This window comes from Dama dama, chromosome 20 (assembly GCF_033118175.1).
Source record: "Dama dama isolate Ldn47 chromosome 20, ASM3311817v1, whole genome shotgun sequence".
In the NCBI taxonomy this organism is placed as follows: domain Eukaryota; kingdom Metazoa; phylum Chordata; class Mammalia; order Artiodactyla; family Cervidae; genus Dama; species Dama dama.
This window is the reverse complement of record NC_083700.1, coordinates 80,731,577-80,750,673: the sequence shown is the minus strand read 5'-3', so window position 1 is coordinate 80,750,673 and position 19,097 is coordinate 80,731,577. Positions and strand designations below refer to the sequence as shown.

Sequence of the window (19,097 nt, the reverse complement as noted above, 5' to 3'; positions counted from 1 at the left end):
GGAGATCAGTCCTGGGTGTTCATTGGAAGGACTGATGTTGAAGTTGAAACTCCAATACTTTGGCTACCTCGTGCGAAGAGTTGACTCATTGGAAAAGGCCCTAATGCTGGGAAGGATTGGGGGCAAGAGGAGAAGAGGACAACAGAGGGTGAGATGGCTGGATGGCATCACCGACGCGATGGACATGGGTTTGGGTAGACTCTGGGAGTTGGTGATGGACAGGGAGGCCTGGCATGCTGTGATTCACAGGGTCGCAAAGAGTCGGACATGACTGAGCGACTGAACTGAACTGAATATTAAATACAGGTTTTTCTCTTCTTTTCTAGTTGCTAAATCTAAAGCTTTGTGAACTTCAACATGTATTCAATGACGACTCACCTGTGGAATTAGGTGAAAAGTCAGATTCTGATTCCTAAGTGTGCACCTGCCTTCACCAGGATCCTCATGTAAACTGTTCACAAACAACACTCTTGAGGAACAGTAAAAATAATGGGACTAATGCCAAATGTAAATTAATAATGAGTTCTTTTTCAAATCATTTTATGATTTTTAAAAGAAACACTTTTTGTGGAATTCCTTGGTGGTCCAGCGGTTATGGACTTAGTGTTTATATCGCTCTGGGCCTGGGTTTGTTCCCTGGTGGGGCAACCAAGATCCCACAAGTCGCATAGCATGGCAAAACAGACAAACAAAAAATCTCACACTTTTTCATTAAAATGTTTAAGTTTGGAAAGTACAGCAGTATTATAGATGAAAATTAAAATCACATGTAACACCAGATAAAAGTATCACTTTCTAATTTAATTTTTCTGCCTTTTACTTTGTGTCTCCAACAAAAACTCCTTTGAAAATATGGTTTGAACTAACTGCATCATTTTCTGCTGGTGACTATGTGCCATGTAATGTTTAACTGCTCCTACTTGAGTTATGGAAGACCTTTAGGCTGGTTTCACTGTTAGAAATCATAGTATGGTATTTGTATGACCATCCATTTACATTAATCTCTGTGTATAATTTGATCATTTCTTTAGGGTACACTAGGAATGACTGTGGTACAGATTGACTCTTAATAATATTGTCAGCGCATTGTTTCCTGATCTAATATATTAGGCAGAATGTCAAAAACATGGAATTGCACAGATGAAAGGAGTCAATTCCTGTACAAACACCGCAATTTCTAATTAGAATCATAAAGCCTGTCCTTCCAAATGTTTAGCGGAATTTAGCAACCCAAGAGCTATTTTCTCTCCATGTATACTTTTTATTTGTGTTCTTTGTTTTCCCTTTTTCTTTTCCACAAGGTAAAAATAATCTTGCATTTTGAAGATTTGTTATTCATTATAAGCCTAATCTTAGTAATAGGAGAGTATAATGAGAAAAAGATATAATGTTCATTTTTAATAACTGAATGTTATATAATATACCAAGTTAAGTTCAGGTTTATTGAGTGCTGACTTGACCAGGCACTGTGTTAGACTTCATGAGTATGAAGTGAGCAACAATCTAATTTATGACCTAGAGAATGACATAGGTATGAAAATAATTACAAAATGATGCACACACTAGTAAAGCAATGCAAAGGTACAGATGTAGTAATAATAGTTAATTTTACTATACACCAAGAACGGCTACTTTTACATCTATATCAACTCATTTAATTGTTCTCTGTTATGTTATTCTGTGTTGTATGTGCAAAGTCATTTCAGTTGTGTCCAACTCTTTGCAACCATAGGAACCATAGCCCCTGCCCCCACCCCCACCCTCAGGCTCCTCTGTATATGGATGGAAATCTCTAGCCAAGAATAATGCAGTGAGTTGCCATGTCCTTCTCCAGAGGATCTTCCCTACCCAGGGATCGCACCTACATCTCTTAGATCTCCTGCACTGGCAGGCAAGTTCTTTACCACTAGCACCTATGTTATCTTATAAGGTAGTTATTATTATTATCATCATCATCATCTTCCCAAATATACAGATGGAAACACTAGGCAGAGGAATTTGCTCAAAGATGTAAGAGCCAGGATGTTAATCTAAGTGTTCCTGCTCCAGAGTCCCTGCACATAACAACTACACAGCAATGTCCCTCTATAATATCAAGGATGGTGTAATGAGGGAAGGGTAATTTTGAATTCATACCAGATCTGCTTCTGTGAATTTATCCTTTATCTTGCCCCTTTTGTTATTGTAGGCACACATAATGGCCTGCTTCAGGGAGAGAGCCTGACCTTGCCCACCTGTGAAGGATCATAAGGAAGTGAAACACATTCTCCTGCCTGCCTGAGACTTGCCACTTTAGGAGATATTTGGAAGAATGAGATGGTCTTTTTACTTTGTTTCCTCACCTCAGATAGCTCTGAGGAGCTTCTCCAAAGAAGAAGGGGTAGAGGCCAGTATAAATATGGACTTCCCTAGTGACTCAGTTGGTAAAGAATCCGCCTGCAATGCAGGAGACCCAGGTTTGATCCCTGGTTGTAAAGATCCTTTGGAGAAGGAAATGGAAACCTACTCCAGTATTCTTGCCTGGAGAATTCCATGGACAGAGGAGCCTGGTGGGCTACAGTCCATGGGGTCGCAAGAACCAGACATAACTTAGCGACTAAGCCAAGCCCACCACACTTGCAATCTAGTAGGGGAGCCACACAGTAAACAAACAAAAACACTAAATAATACACAACTGCCTAAGTGTACTGAAGACAAAAAGGAGCTTCCCAGATAGCTCAGTGGTAAGCCTGCAACACCAGAGACACAGGAGACACGGGTTTGATCCCTGGGTCAGGAAGATCTCCTAGAGGAGGGCATGGCAATCAGCCCCAGTATTCTTGCCTGGAAAATCCCATAGACAGAGGAGCCTAGCAGGCCACAGTCCATAGTCAGACATGACTGAAGCAACTGAGTATGCATGCACACAGTAATGACAAAGAGCCAAGGATTAATATAAAAATAATAATACCAGGATAAGGATGTTATGCTGGTGTTATGAATGATCCCACTGAAGAGACATGACATCTAGAGTTGAGGGAAGAAGAGAAGTTAGTCAGGCACAAAAGTGGGAAGAAGACCTTGAGTTCAGGTCCTGAGTCAGGAATTCTGGACAAGAGGAACTGAAAGAGCGGTTGCAACAGCAAGGGAAATGTTGATGAGAACAGATCATTCTAGGCCACATTGAAAGAAACTGAATTTATCCTAAGGTCAATGAAGGGTTTGAAGCAGAGATGGGGAGGAAGTTACAAGAGCCTATGAACATTTCAAAAAGTTATGCAATTCAATGGAATATGAATTGAAGGTTGAGAGACCGAAAACTGAAAGAGCAATTAGAAATAGCTCCAGGCAGGAAATGATGGTGCCTTGGACTAGGCTGCTGGCTCTGGAGACAGAGCATTCCTGGGCTGAAGCAGGAATGTGGAAGCTGGGCTGGGCAGGGCCCGCTCTGGACTGACATATCTCTCACTCAGAAATTTGTTCTAAAACTTCTACAATCCCAGGGGCTCACATATGTATGACTTTACCTACGAATTTCTTAAACATCTATTCTCTTATATACAAAGGAAAGACATCAAAGATGAGCAAACCTCGCACTGGCAACTCAAAACCTTGGTTTCTCAACTGACTCAGATACCACTTTGCTTGATGCCCTTTGGGTGAGTCATGGAACCTCCCTGGGCCCCAGTTTTATCATCTCTAAAAATGGAAACCATTATACGACCTATCTCCTGGGGGTGCTAGGTAAAGAACAGCCAATGGAAGCCTTGGAATCCAATTTGTAACCCATGAATACTGCCTACACAAATGGCACAGCAAATGTCTGTACAACTCTATGATTCTTAAGAGAGGCTCAAAGTTCCAGAGCAGGATACTGATATGTGACAGTGTTGCTCAGAAAGAATGGAGCAAAGAATGATCTAAAATGCTTTAAATGGGTTCATTTTGATCTCAAAGTGCATTTTAAGAGCAGAACCCCACATTTATAATGTGCTGGTCCAGTGCTTCTGAAACTTCGATGTGCATATGAATCACCTGAAGATCTTGTTAGAGCTCGGTCAATCTGAAAGTGAAGGGGGCTGGACAGTCTCTGTTTCTAACCATTTTTCAGAAGAAATTGGCCCTGCTAGGCCACAGCATGCTTGGAGAGCAAGACTCTGGCCTAACCTGACGATTTATGTAATAAAATGCTGCCTCTCAATCTTTTCTGCAGAAGTTTCTTTGCATTTCTGTGCTCTTGGTTCTTGGGAATTTGCAAGGTGGGTCCTATTTTCTGTTGTGGTTCTGAAGAGAGCAGTAGGGGGCCATGTCCCACTCTGCCAAATTAGAGTCTGTTTCTGCATACAGTCAGCAAAAACAAGACTGGGAGCTGACTGTGGCTCAGATCATGAACTCCTTCTTGCCAAATTCAGACCTAAATTGAAGAAAGTAGGGAAAACCACTAGACCATTCAGGTATGACCTAAATCAAATCTCTTATGATTATACAGTGGAAGTGAGAAATAGATTCAAGGGATTAGATTTGATAAACAGAGTGCCTGATGAACAATGGATGGAGGTTCGGGACATTGTACAGGAGACAGGGATCAAGACCATCCCCATGGAAAAGAAATGCAAAGAAGCAAAATGGCTGTCTGAGGAGGACTTACAAATAGCTGTGGAAAAAAGACATGCTAAAGGCAAAGGAGAAAATGAAAGATGTCCTTTTGAATGCAGAGTTCCAAAGAATAGCAAGGAGAGATAGGAAAGCCTTCTTCAGTGATCAATGAAAAGAAATAGAGGAAAGCAATAGAATGAGAAAGACTAGAGATTACTTCAAGAAAATTAGAGAAACCAAGGGAATATTTCATGCAAAGATGGGCACAATAAAGGACAGAAATGATATGGACCTAACAGAAGCAGAAGATATTAAGAAGAGGTGGTAAGAATACACAGAACTACACAGAAAAGATCTTCATGACCTATATAACCATGATGGTGTGATCACTCACCTAGAGCCAGACACCCTAGGAAGTCAAGTGGGCCTTAAGAAGCCTCACAATGAACAAAGTTAGTGGAGGTGATGGAATTCCAGTTGAGCTATTTCAAATCCTGAAAGATGATGCTGTGAAAGTGCTGTACACAATGTGTCAGCAAATCTGGAAAACTCAGCAGTGGCCACAGGACTGGAAAAGGTCAGTTTTCACTCCAATCCCAAAGAAAGGCAATGCCAAAGAATGTTCAAGCTACCACACAATTGCACTCATCTCATATGCTAGCAAAGTAATGCTCAAAATCCTCCAAGCCAGGCTTCAACAGTATGTGAACCATGAACTTCCAGATGTTCAAACTGGACTTGGAAAAGATAGAGGAACCAGAGACAAAATTACCAAAGTCCGTTGGATCACTGGAAAAGCAAGAGAGTTCTAGAAAAACATCTACTTCCTTTTTATTGACTACACAAAAGTCTTTGAATGTGTGACTCACAACAAACTGTGGAAAATTCTTCAAGTGATGGGAATACCAGACCACCTGACCTGCATCCTGAGAAATCTGTATGCAGGTCAAGAAGCAACAGTTAGGAGTGGACATGGAAAAACAGTCTGGTTCCAAATCAGGAAAGAAGTACATCAAAGCTGTATCTTGTCACCCTGCTTACTTAACTTTATACAGAGTACATCATTCGAAATGCCAGGCTGGATGAAGCACAAACTGGAATCAAGATTGCCTGGGGAAATATCAATAACCTCAGATATGCAGATGACACTACCCTTATGGCAGAAAGTGAAGAAGAACTAGAGTCTCCTGATGAAAATGAAAGAGGAGTGTGGAAAAGTTGGCTTAAAACTCAACATTCAGAAAGCTAAGATCATGGCATCTGGTCCCATCACTTCATGCCGAATAGATGGGGAAACAATGGAAACAGTGAGAGACTTTATTCTGGGGGGGGTCAGAAATCACTGCACATGGTTAGTGTAGCCATGAAATTAAAAGTCACTTGCTCCTTGGAACAGAAGGTATGACCAACCTAGACAGCATATTCAAAATCAGAGACATTACTTTACCAACAAAGGTCCCTCTAGTCAAGGCTATGGTTTTTCTAGTAGTCATGTGTGGATGTGAGAGTTGGACTATAAAGAAAGCTGAGCACCAAAGAATTGATGCTTTTGAACTGTGGTGTTGAAGACCCTTGGACTGCAAGAAGATCAAGCAGTCCATCCTAAAGGAAATCAGTCCTGAATATTCATTGGAAGGATTGATGCTGAAGCTGAAGCTCCAATACTTTGGACACCTGATGTGAAAAGCTGACTCATTGGAAACTACCCTGATGCTAGGAAGGACTGAGGGCGGGAGAAGGGGATGACAGAGGATGAGACGATTGGATGGCATCGCCAACTTGATGGACGTGAGTTTGAGTAATGGACTTGGTGTTGGTAATGGAAAGGCAAGCCTGGTGTGCTGCAGTCCATATAATCACAGAGTCAGATGCGACTGAATGACTGAACTAGAACTAGTCTGCATCTCATTGGATGGTAACTTGTTTTTGGTCACATTTTTTTAAATTATCTCATTCAAGTCCAGCTATTAAATATAGGTTATTTACCACAGAAGGGAACTATTTTCCTAGAATGTGAAGCCATTGAGGAAGTATCAGTAAGACTTTTCCCACCCTTTCTGAGATTTTAAATAAGTTTTCTTTTCATCTTGACTCTGGAACGTAAATATATGATCTCAGCTCTTATAACCATGCCATTCCATTGGAATGTCTGAGCCTAGAACAAGGTGAGATGAACAAGAATAGCCTGCCTCTCTACATTGTCACTGCTCTAGAACTCACCCCACAAATAATTGTTGAGACTGGCCAAGTGCCTGACAATGTTTCCAGCACTGGCCTTTGGAAAGGAGCTGTGGTCCGCGCTAGGAAACCAGCATCTAAGGTTACCATGATCTGAATTCCAGGCTAACCAGGACACTGGGTCAAGGTTCCACTGATTAAGACATGTGTCAAGTGCCTGACAGCTTCCAAGCAGCATAAATCTGGCTGCCTGGAGACAGGTATTAGGCTCAGGCCTGGGAGAGACTCACAGGTATTTCAATAGCCCTCACTGCCTTCATGGAGCATGCAATCTGCTTTAAGATGATAAAACACACTTGCTAATAGTAAACAGTTAAGACCTGATAATTACAGTTCTTTTCACAAATATTTTTAGGGTGCCCACTGTGTGCAGTTGCTGGGCTCAAATTACAGACATCACAGTGAAACAGTTCAGACAGCCACTTCGTGTACTAGGGGAAACAGAACAGTTAGCGGGAAGTCCAGAATATGATAGGGATATCAACAAAGTGCACCAGAGCTCATCATAGTCAAGGGAGCATACTAGAGAAAAGGGGGTCTAATTGAAAATGCAAAGATTAGTGGATGTTAGCCAGAAAAGGAAGAGGAGTGAGAGATAAAGAGAAAAGGGAGAGCTCGGGAGACATGGCTGGCGTTAAAGCTCTTGTGGCATTATCTTTCAGTGGGGCTATTGGGCTGACTTTTCTGATGCTGGGATGTGCCTTAGAGGATTATGGCGTTTACTGGCCTTTGTTTGTCCTGATTTTCCACGCCATCTCTCCCATCCCCTATTTCACTGCCAAACGAGCAACATATGACTCCGATGCAACAAGTAGTGCCTGTCGGGAACTGGCTTATTTTTTCACTACAGGAATTGTTGTTTCTGCCTTTGGATTTCCTGTTATTCTTGCTCGTGTGTCTGTGATCAAATGGGGAGCCTGTGGTCTGGTGCTGGCAGGCAATGCAGTGATTTTCCTTACAATTCAAGGTTTCTTCCTTGTATTTGGAAGAGGAGATGATTTTAGCTGGGAGCAGTGGTAGCCCCTGCTTTATCCTGATAAAATGCATTTAATTTCTTAGAATTCATGCTGTATGTATATGTGTGCACATGTGGCCTTTTACTATGAAATTTAATACGCTGGTGTTTTATACCTTTGTAATCATGTTCACTTTAAGGAGGACTACAAGGGGAAAAGGCTAGTTTTATTCCCAACCAGTAGACTTCTCCAATTCACTCAAGTTGAGTTATGTTGTTCAGCTGTTCATATAGTCATAGTATGGTGCTGTCAGAAAATACGTCAACATACATTTGCCCACTCTGTGCCACGTCTCCACCTGTAGCCCAGGGATGCGTTTGGGTGGGTCTATAACACTGGGGTTATCTCAGCTCTCCTCAGGACTTCCAGCATATACTTGTGGCCCCGTCTTTGTGTTGCAGACTCTTGCTTCTCAAAGTATGGTCCATAGGCTAGGAGCATCAGCATCTCAAAGTGTGGTCCATAGGAGCTTAACTACAAATGCAGAACCTGTGGCCCCACCTCCAACCCAGCTCACTTTGGTGAGCTCCCAAGTGAATCCTATGCACATGAAAGTCTGAGAAGCATGTTCATGAAGAAATAAGCATTGCTGTCCCCTTGGCTGAACCACTTAGCCTGTGTGGGCATTAGCTGCTTGGAAAAAGCTGTTTCCCTTCTGCTCATGTTGAGGCCTAGTTCAGATTCTCCTTGGTTTGTGCAGTGTCCAAACCCATAATTTATAGGCTGTTCCTCAGGTTTGGGAAGTGTTCTCAGTACCGAACAGCCATGGCTTCACATTGTCTGAAAAGCAAATGCTGTCTTCATGGTGGAGGGGAACAGAGCCCCTGCTGGGAGACAGTGGATGGAGGCTGGACTGGAACTGTCCCCTGCTTCAGCAGGATGGGGAGGAGTGGACAAGTAATACTGTTTAATTTCCCTTTATAGTCTGACATTTCTCCCCAAGTCTTTCCCTGTGCTGTTTCCTACCCACCTTCACCAGTCCCCCTAACCCCCCAAAAACACACATTCCCAGCAGTTCTGAGTGGCCCGCACTTCTTTATGGCTCAGCTTCTCCTTTCTACAGAGACATGGAGCCAAGTAAGCAAGCAGAGGGTGAGCTGCTTAATTTTATTTACATGTGATGTACTTGTTGTCTTCCATGTCCTATAGGACTTTTAATAACACTTTATGCCAGTTTTAAATGAATCGTTGAGAATTAATGTCATCCTAGGTTTTGTAATCACAGCTTTTCTAGCTCAACTTTTTGTCCAAGACCTATCAAGAAAAGGAATTATTGGAACTACAACCACTTGATTAGACTATAAGCAATGATTTTAAATCGTTATTAATGTGTGATAACTGACATACATTCAAAACACTGAAACCTTGACGTTTGTAACCCCTTTGTATTCTGGAATGATGCTGGGATCAGAAAAATGATACCTAAAATGATAATGTGCAGTGATATTTAGCCTTGCATGTGATTTTATGTTTTCAATGTACTGTGTACTCATAGAATTGTTAAAGTTGTTATTTCCAATATTTATACTAGAAAAATTGTATAAACACTTTATGATTTTAACCAGCATTTTTAATAACACTTGCATTTACTATATTGTAATAAACTTCACTTTTAACACACAAAAAAAAAAAAAAAAGAGAGAGAGAGAAAAGGGAATGTGGCAGTTAGAGAGACCAGTGTTGCCCAGGCTGAAAGATTTGAGAGCCAGCATTTGGAGATCTTTATTCAATTTGATAGAACTGCCATGTAGAGTTTGAGAGAGACCCTGAGATCAAAAGGTAGATTTGGAAGAGATGAGACTGAAAATACATGGGAACCAGATCATAAAAGACCCTAGATCTGTGATATCTTTGTTCTAAAGGCAATGAAAAGCTTTTGATTCATGATTGAGAAACTCATTTATCTAACCTTCATTTGACAGATTTGTCAGGTATTTACTCCCTTCCAAGCACTGTGTTTGGGGCTGGGGGTATACATGGTGGTAGACAAGTTAGGCACAGAACTTACAGGTTAGCAGACAAGAGAGACGAAGAAGTCATCTTGGCCCAGAATGATGCATGTAGCAACTTAGAAGTTGCAAGGTATGATGAAGACTCATAAGTGAGACCATCAGCCTAGACTGTGGGTGAGGAGGAGCCAAGGAAGGCTTCAAGAGGGATGTGTAAGCTATATGAAGGATGACTAGGCATTAGCTGGCAAAGAGGAGCTGAGGAAGTGTGCATAAAGACTCAAGATGAGGGAGAACACTCACTTGGAGCATTAGAAGAACTCAGCTGTTCCTGAAGTAGAAAAAAGGAGGGATTGTGAGATGAGACCAGAGAGAAAGCCACTATATAACAAGTTTGGATTGAAGGAAATAGAAATATAGGAAGCAATTCTCAGATTTACATCTTAGAAAGAACACTCCAGGATTTGGAGGTACTAATGACATTTATTCAGTAAACATTTATGTACTATCAATTCTGGGTCCTAGGCGTCAAAGTTCATGGTTTGGTGGAGGAGACAGACAGGCTGACAGCAACAGTGAAATAATTAAATAACGGAAGTCTAAATTATGCTACAGACTGACTTAACAAGAGGAAGTCAGATAAACCTCCAGAAGGAGTGGCTTTTGAGCTAGGCCATAAAGATGCATAAGGGGCTTCCCAGGTGGCATTTGGTAAAGAACCCGTTTGTCAATGCAGGAGACACGGGTTTGATCCCTGGGTTGGCATGCTCCCCTGGAGAAAGGCATGACAACCCACTCCAGTATTCTTGGCTGGAGAATCCCATGGTCAGAGGAGGCTGGTGGGCTATAGTCCATGGGGTTGCAGAGCCAGACACAACTAAAGTGACTTAGCACACACATACCTAAGGATGCAAGCGCCTTAGCTGATGACTCAGGGGTAAAGAATATCTTCCTGCAGTGCAGGAGGCATGGGTTCAATCCCTGTTTTGGGAAGATCCCCTGGAGGAGGGCACAGTAACTCACTCCAGTATTCTTGCATGGAGAAGTCCATGGACAGAGGAGACAGGCAGGCTGTAGCCCATAGGGTCACAAAGAGTCAGACACAATGGAAGTGACTGAGCACACACACACACACACACACACACACACACACACATGCATGAGGATGCATTGGAGTTTGCCCAGGTATTCCAGTTAGAACAGCAGGCATAAAGATGTGTAGTGTGAAAGAGCATGGCCCACTCTTTCAGAGTCATTTCAGGAGGTCTTGGGTTTCGGTTGCAAAGGGCAAGTGACTGGAGAGGAGATTTAAGAAGAAGGTTGGTAGACACATTCTCACTTGTACATTTGTTAGGGATTTGGACTTGAGCCTATAACTTGAGGGAGAATCACCAACCCCTTGAAGACTCTGAAGCTATTTTTGGACAAATGCACATGTGTGCGAATATGCATATAATTTCAGGGATTCAGAAATCTGCAGTTAAAATCTCACTGCTCTGGGCAAAGGAGCCTTTGAAGAATTTCCAAAGAGTGGAGCCACATGATCAGATTTGCACAATAGAATGGCCACTGGGGGAGGGTGGAAAGAGACTGGAGGCAAAAAGGTCTGCTAAAAGGTTCTCATACGACAAAAGGTATGAAGCTGTAAGGGCTGTTCCATCATGGTGTCAGCAAGTACAAAGAAAAGGAAAGACATCAGGAGTGGGCATGGGCCAGGATGTGATGGCAAATGGATATGGAGAAGGATAAAAAATAGTGGTGCTACCACTCCCAATATCTGCTCTTCCCATCATTCTTAGTAATAGAATCCCCATCTTTTATCTGGACACATCACCACGCAGAACAGAGATGACTCCATCTCTCAGACTCCCTCACAGCTTGACATGGCCATGTAACTAAGCTCCTGCTAATAAAATATGAGTGAAGTGATATATATGCATGTTAACCCTAGCTCCTGCATTTAAAGAAGAAGGAAAATGCATTTCTCCCTACCCACTGGCTGGGATGTGGTACTAATAAATCTTTATCATGAAGATTAGGTCAACAGTCTAGGGATCATAGAATGACAATTCAGATAGAGCTTAGACCCTCAACATTGTAAAGCCATTGATTCTGCTTCTGACTGTTTATTCCCATTTGATATGTGAACAAGAAATAATTCTTAAGCTTGTTTACTCCACTGCATGTTTGAGATCTCTGTTGCAGGAGGAACTGGAAAAATGCACTCCCATGGCAGTCTCAACAGTCTAAAATTGAGGTTATACCAAGTGGGAGAAAATATTTGCAAATGATGTGACCAACAAGGGCTTCATTTCCAAAATATACAAACAGTTCATACAAGTCAGCAACAAAAATCCCCAAATCCCTTTTGAAAAATGGGCAGAAGACCTAAATAGACATTTCTCCACAGAAGACATACAGGTGGCCAATAAGTACATGAACAAATGCTCATCATCACTAATCACTGGAGAAATGCAAATCAAAACTACAATGAAGTACCACCTCACACTGGTCAGAATGATCATCTTCAAAAAAATCTACAGATAATAAATGATGAAATGAGTATGGAGAAAGGGGAACTCTCCTATACTGTTGGTAGGACTATAACTTGGTACAGCCTCTATGGAGAACAGTATAGAGCAAGAGGTTCTTCAAAAAACTAAAAATAGTGTTGGCATGCATTCATGCTAAGTCACTTCAGTCATCTCCAACCCAATACAACCCTGTGTACTGTAGTCCACCAAGCTCCTCTGTCCATGGGGTTCTCCAGGCAAGAATACTGGAGTGGGTTACCAAGCCCTCCTCCAGGGGATTGTAATGACCCAGGGATTGAACCCACATCTTACATCTCCCACATTGGCAGACAGGTTCTTTACTGCTAGCACCACCTGAGAGTTGGCATATTATCAAGCAACTCCACTCCTGGGAGTATATCCAGACAAAACTATAATTTGAAAAGATACATCTACCTCTCATTCATAGCAGCATTATTTACAAAAGATATGGAAACAATGACAGATGAATGGATAAAGAAAATGTGGCATATATATATAATGTTACATATATAACATATAATATATATATATATATATATATATATAATGTAACACTGCTCAGCCATAAGAATGAAATAATGTCATTTGTAGCAACATGGATGGAACTAGAGATTACCATATTAAGCAAGGAAAGTCAGAAAGAGAAAGACAAATATCATGTGATGTCACTTATATGTGGAATCTAAAACATGACACAAATGATCTTATCTACAAAACAGACACACAATGCCATATGATATCACTTATATGCAGAATCTAAAATATGACACAATGAACTTATCTACAAAACAGGCTCACAGATATAGAGAACGGATATGTGGTTGCAAGGGAGTAGGGAAGGAAAAGACTGGGAGTTTGGGATTAACAGATGCAATTATTTGTAGGATGGATAAACAACAAGGTCCTATGTGCAGAACAGGGAACTGTAGATCCAGAACAGGGTGGAAACAAAGGCCAGGCCATCTTCTCCTGTGTCTTCATATCGCCTCCTCTCTTCATGTCTATCTCTGTGTCCAAATGTTTGTTTTTTAAGGACGCCAGTCATACTGGACTGGGGCCCACCCTAAGTACCTTACATTAACTGGACTACCTCTGTAAAGAACCTATTTTCAAAAAGGTCACATGGTGATGTACTAGTTGTTAGGACTTCAATGTATCTGTTTGGGGGAGAAGAGGGGACACAATTCATCATATAACACATATTTTTGTTCCTCTCTTCTAAAGATGCTCTTCCGTCTAGCTCTCACTCTTCCTCAGTTAATGCCTACCATTTCTTAAAATTGCACCTCAGTGTAACCTCCTCTTGGAAGCCTCCGTGACCTCTGCCCCCAGGACCACCACAGATACGCACAAATCTGGAGGGATGACCAGCAGCTCTCATAAGCTCCACATCAGTGCCACTCAGAATGTGGCTAGAAACTTCACAGTGATTTGACATTGTGCAGTCAGAAGGCTTCTATTATGTTTGTTTTTAATTTCAGTTTCCTACGTATTCATGTTTATGGATGGTGTGGGCTGAATTGTTGTTCAGTCACTCAGTCGTGTCAGACTTTTTACAACCCCATGGACCGCAACATGCCAGAGTTCCCTGTCCTTCATCATCTCCGGAGCTTGTTCAAACTCATGTCCATTGAGTCAGTGATGCCATGCAACCATCTCATCCTCTGCCATCCCCTTTTCCTCCTACCTTCAATCTTTCTAACCAACAGGGTCTTTAAAAAATTACATGTGCTGATGAGACAGCTAAAACAATTGTAAAACTTAAGACAACAGAGACTTTAAAAGAGACTACTTGGCCTCTTTCTTTCTTCCCTGTCCTTCTCCGTCCAACTTTTTGCAGAAGCAAACAAAGTGGGGTGTGAGAGGGTAGTCACATCCCAGATCTCAGGCACATCTCTGGACACATCCCAAGTGTGTGTTCCTAGTATCATGTAGGAAAGAATTCAAGAATAAGCCATAGTAAAGCAAAAGAAGGTTTATTCGGGGAGATACACACCCCATAGACAGAGTGTGGGCCATCTCAGATGTAAGAGGTACCAGGGGGCAAACTTGTCAGTTTTTTATAGGGATGATAAATTCATAGGTTAACGAGTGAGAGGAGTGAGTATTCCAGTTATTTTAGGAAGGGGCAGAGATTGCCATGAATTGGGGCCAGTGTCCATTCTTTGACCCTCATGGTCACCCTTGGAACTGTCATGGTGCCTATGGGTATGTCATTTACCAGATGATGTATTACAGTGAGGGTATACTGTGGCTCAAGGTCCAGTGGAAGTTGACTTGTCCACCATTTTGGACCCAGCTGGTTCTAGCCAGTTTGTATTGTGTCTTCAATGTCTAAGTCATTTTTTAAAAAGTTGTTCCCTGCTCACTTTCTGTCTCACAGCTTCTCAGAACCAGCAATTCTTTGAATGTGCTGTATTCTCTTTTCCTCTGCCTGGTCCATAAGTTATTTCTACTCCTGAAAACCTGTTCTCATCACCTGGAAATTAGTTCTATAAAGTAGTCAGCTTCACCTCCTACAGGAAGCTGTACCTGATACCTGAGGCCTAAGATCATACGGCCCTTCCATTCTCTTTAAGCCTCAGGTTGGAAGCAAGTACTCAGGGTTGGAATTCAGGGTGGGCCATCCCCAAATTTGTCACAATGGCATATTGATCATTTCTAATTGGACTTGCTTGAGAAGCAGATAATGCAAGTAGGAAGTTCTGACTGCTGTCTCCCTGAAAAGCAAGAAATAAATCTCTCCTGGGAAAGGTGCACTCCCTCCATCTGGAGGTAGGAGGAAACCCTTATCATCAGAGACAGGGAATTCATAGCTGAGAAGCCTGTGTAGACAAATCTTGTTACTTATTTGAATTTACTACCCCAAGCCCAAACTCTGCTCAGGCTTCCCAGGTGGCTCAGTGGTAAAGAATCTGCCTGACAATTCAGGATATGCTGGAGATATAGGTTCAATCCCTGAGCTGGGAAGGTCCCCTGGAGAAAGAAATGATAACCCTTTCCAATATTCTTGCCTGGGAAATCCCATGGACAGAGGAGCCTGGGATTGGACACAACTAAGCAACTAAACAACAACAAAACAGAACTGTCCAGATTCATCATTATTAATAATTAAGCACCCAAAGCCTAAATTTCTTTGTACTAACATTCCTCACAAATGTATTATTTCTTTGGCTAAATATTGTGAAAGTTGCCTAATTTGGCCACTTCTTAGTTCTTATTTCCATGAGATTCCATTCATGTGAATTAAAATTTATTTCCTTCTCTCCTGTGAATATATGTTCTGTCAATTTTATTATTAGCCTAGCTGTTAAGAACTCAAGAAAAGAGGAAAGGGAATTTTTCCCCTTCTCTGACATCAGTAACTGAAGGGCCATGGTAAGAGACCCGAAAGATTGAAGGTCCCTTATAGACAGCAGGGTCCTCGGCTGGAATTTCTTACTACTGTCTGAGGTCAGGATAGGCCCCAGTCAGCAAGTTGCTGAGATGGCAGGTGAGAGTCAGTTGGCCCCATCAGAAGCCTGCCAGCTAAGTAGGGTCTGATTAGTGACAAGCTATCAATTTCCTAGAGAAGCACTTTAAAAAAGTACTTCCTGAAAACCGAAAGCCCACACTCTCATCTGCACTCCCAATCTGATTTCTCTAATTTCCACAAGAAACACACACACACACACACAATCAGAGGTGTTTTGGGGAGTGCTTAATTTTCTTGAGCAACGACTTTGTGCTGAACTGTGAGACTATGTAATCCCTTTGCAGCTTCTGTGTCTTGGCCCCTCTCTCCACACCTCCTGGCTTAGCGTTAATTCCATCTCACAGAACCAAAGCTAGAAACTAAAATCAGACTAGCACCAAGTAAAGCGTCAAAGTAGAGTCTGTGTACCCCTTGTGTGCCTGAGGAGGCAGTTGTAGAGAGGACACTGGTAACCTTTTCCAAACCTACCACTTGTCTGGGAAACCAGCAGGACTGGCTAGGGTGAGCGCTAATGAATGCTGGAAAAATCAAGCTGGCCCAGCAGAACACATACCAAATCAGAGGGCACTGGACATCTTGGGCTCGGATGAAACTAATGAGACAATTTTATATCAAAAAGGACTGGATTCAATAAAACTGGAGTGAGGTAGGCTTTGCCAGCCATGGTTCCCAGGGACTGGAAAGTGCTGGGTCACTATGGGTCTGGTCTCAGCTTGCAGAGCTGAATCCTCGTGCCAATCCTGGGAAGAGAACTGTGGCTTCCTCAAGTCAGCAGATAACACCACGCCATTCTTCTTGATTTTGTAAGGCAGACTCAGCTTTTAGGCCGTACATTTACTGTTATATGAGCTTCCCTGGTGGCTCAGACAGGTTCAATCCCTGAGTTGGAAAGGTTCCCTGAAGAAGGTAATGGTGAACCCACTCCAGTATTCCTGCCTGGAAAATTCCGTGGACAAAGGAGCCTGGTACCCAGTACCCAGGTATCTAACCCATGTCTCCTGCATTGGCAGGTGAACTCTTTACCACTGAGCCACCAGGGAAGGAGTTGGGACCAGGCATGTGAGTCCATGGGGATCTGGTTTAGAAAACTGTCAGAGAAGATGGCGGAGGAATAGGACGGGGAGACCACTTTCACCCCCACAAATTCATCGAAAGATCATTTGAACGCTGAGCAAACTCCACAAAACAACTTCTAATCACTAGCAGAGGACATCAGACACCCAGAAAAGCAGCCCATTGTCTTTGAAAGGAGGTTGGACAAAATATAATAGAAAACTCTCAGAGAGAAAATATTCTGGCAGTGCAAGTGACTAAAGGTGGAAGCCTTATTGGCTTGAGTCATGCTGGTAATGAAGGAGGAAACAGACAGAACAGGCTCCGTCTTGAAAGCAGGACTCCATCTTGGGCCAGACTGTGGACTTTGAGCTATATGCCCAGTATCTATGGAAATGACATACCACCAGGAAAACCAGGCCCCCTGGATGGAAGAGCCCCAGGGCTTGTACCTAGACTCTCTGTTGCCTAAAAGAATACCTTAATTATCTGTGTAACTGTATAGAATCATACATTCTATTATGCTTATTGAGGTATGACCACAGGCCTATTGATAATTGTCCACTGTTAACTACCTAGGCTTAAGGCATACGAATCACAGGTTAACTTTGATTGTATCTTTCTTTTCCTTTGTTCAGACTAGTTTCAGGGAATTTGGAGAGGTGGGTTTGAGCAGGTATACTTAGGGTATATAAGGTTTTCAGAAAAACTGGTCAGGGTCCTTGGCTAAGAGGAGACTCTGCCTTGGGCCTGCTGGTGTAATAAACTGCATTCCACTATCTGCATTGTCCTTCTGAGTGAGTTTGTTTCCCAGAATGTGTGACTACAACAGTAGAATCCTGCTTATTTGCTCATTCCTGTCTGACTCTTTGCAATGTCATGGACTGTAGTCCACCAGGTTCCTCTGTCCATAGGGATTCTCCAGGCCAGAATACTGGAGTGGGTTGCTTTGCCCTCCTCCAGGGGATCTTTCCAACCCAGGGATCAAACCAGGTCTCCCGCATAACAGGCAGATTCTTTACCATCTGAGCTACCAGGGATGCCCATGAATACTGAAACAGGTAGCCTATCACTTCTCTAGGGGATCTTCCTGACCCAGGGATCAAACCTCAGTCTTCTGCAGTGCAGGTGGATTCTTTTTTTTTATTATTATTATTTTTTTTTATTATTTTTATTTTTTTTTTCCAGTGGGTTTTGTCATACATTGATATGAATCAGCCATGGATTTACATGTATTCCCAATCCCGATCCCCCCTCCCACCTCCCTCTCCACCCGATTCCTCTGGGTCTTCCCAGTGCACCAGGCCGGAGCACTTGTCTCGTGCATCCCACCTGGGCTGGTGATCTGTTTCACCATAGATAGTATACATGCTGTTCTTTTGAAATATCCCACCCTCACATTCTCCCACAAAGTTCAAAAGTCTGTTCTGTATTTCTGTGTCTCTTTTTCTGTTCTGCATATAGGGTTATCGTTATCACCTTTCTAAATTCCATATACATGTGTCAGTATGCTGTAATGATGGATTCTTTACTAGTTGAGCTACCAGAACGTAGAACATTGCCTCCTATTTATGCTTAATGATGCTATTCTTTCTTTATCCTCACGTCTCCTTTGTATTTATTTTAATTTCTCTTTTAGATTGTTCTAGTAGATTTACTTCTTCAGGAGTGTATAGATTGTACTTAAATGGCATTGGGTTTCCTCACAGGTATAATTCTTGCTCAAGCGATTTCTACTCATGTGACTTGGCTTGTAGGGAGGGTCTCCATTTGGGGAAGCTCCATTTGGTTGCCTCTGTTGAGGTATTATTTTGAGTTCCCTGATTCAGATAGGACCGTTTTTTATGTTTGTAGATTGGCTTGGATTTTGCTACTTTGAGAATGTAGGTCCCACATGTATGTGGTACAGACCCAAGATTCCTATTATATGATTCCCGTCTTGAAGAACTAACTCTCTCTTCTTACTGAGAACCTAGAGGGTGTAAGGACACTCAGATTCCTGTTTGTGGATGGCAGCTTGGTCCTGGCTCCAGCTCCAGGTCCTTATTAAATGCCAGGCCTGCGGGCTTTTAACACCAGCCTCTGCAGCCCATCCCTGGTCCTCTTGAGGGCTACACAACCTCAGCTACTGCTCTATATCCAACACCTAGAGAATCCCCTCTTCTCGCCTTTTTAAAAATTAGTATTATTTCCTTACTCCTGGTCTCAGTTGCAGCACTCAAGATCTTGCATTGTG

At 42.3% G+C, this 19,097-nt stretch overlaps 1 protein-coding gene across 1 annotated transcript; it reads left to right on the top strand.

Moving 5' to 3' along the window:
- Positions 1-7,431: 7,431 nt before the first annotated feature.
- On the top strand, positions 7,432-8,587 carry LOC133041262 (leptin receptor gene-related protein-like). Its single transcript, XM_061121724.1, has one exon. It carries the CDS (start codon positions 7,438-7,440, stop codon positions 7,831-7,833), a length of 396 nt encoding a protein of 131 aa, XP_060977707.1. The 5' UTR covers positions 7,432-7,437; the 3' UTR covers positions 7,834-8,587.
- Positions 8,588-19,097: the final 10,510 nt, after the last annotated feature.

Coding starts and splice junctions, on each gene's coding strand:
- LOC133041262 (XM_061121724.1), top strand. CDS start 7,438: ATGGCTGGCGTTAAAGCTCTTGTGGCATTATCTTTCAGTGGGGCTATT.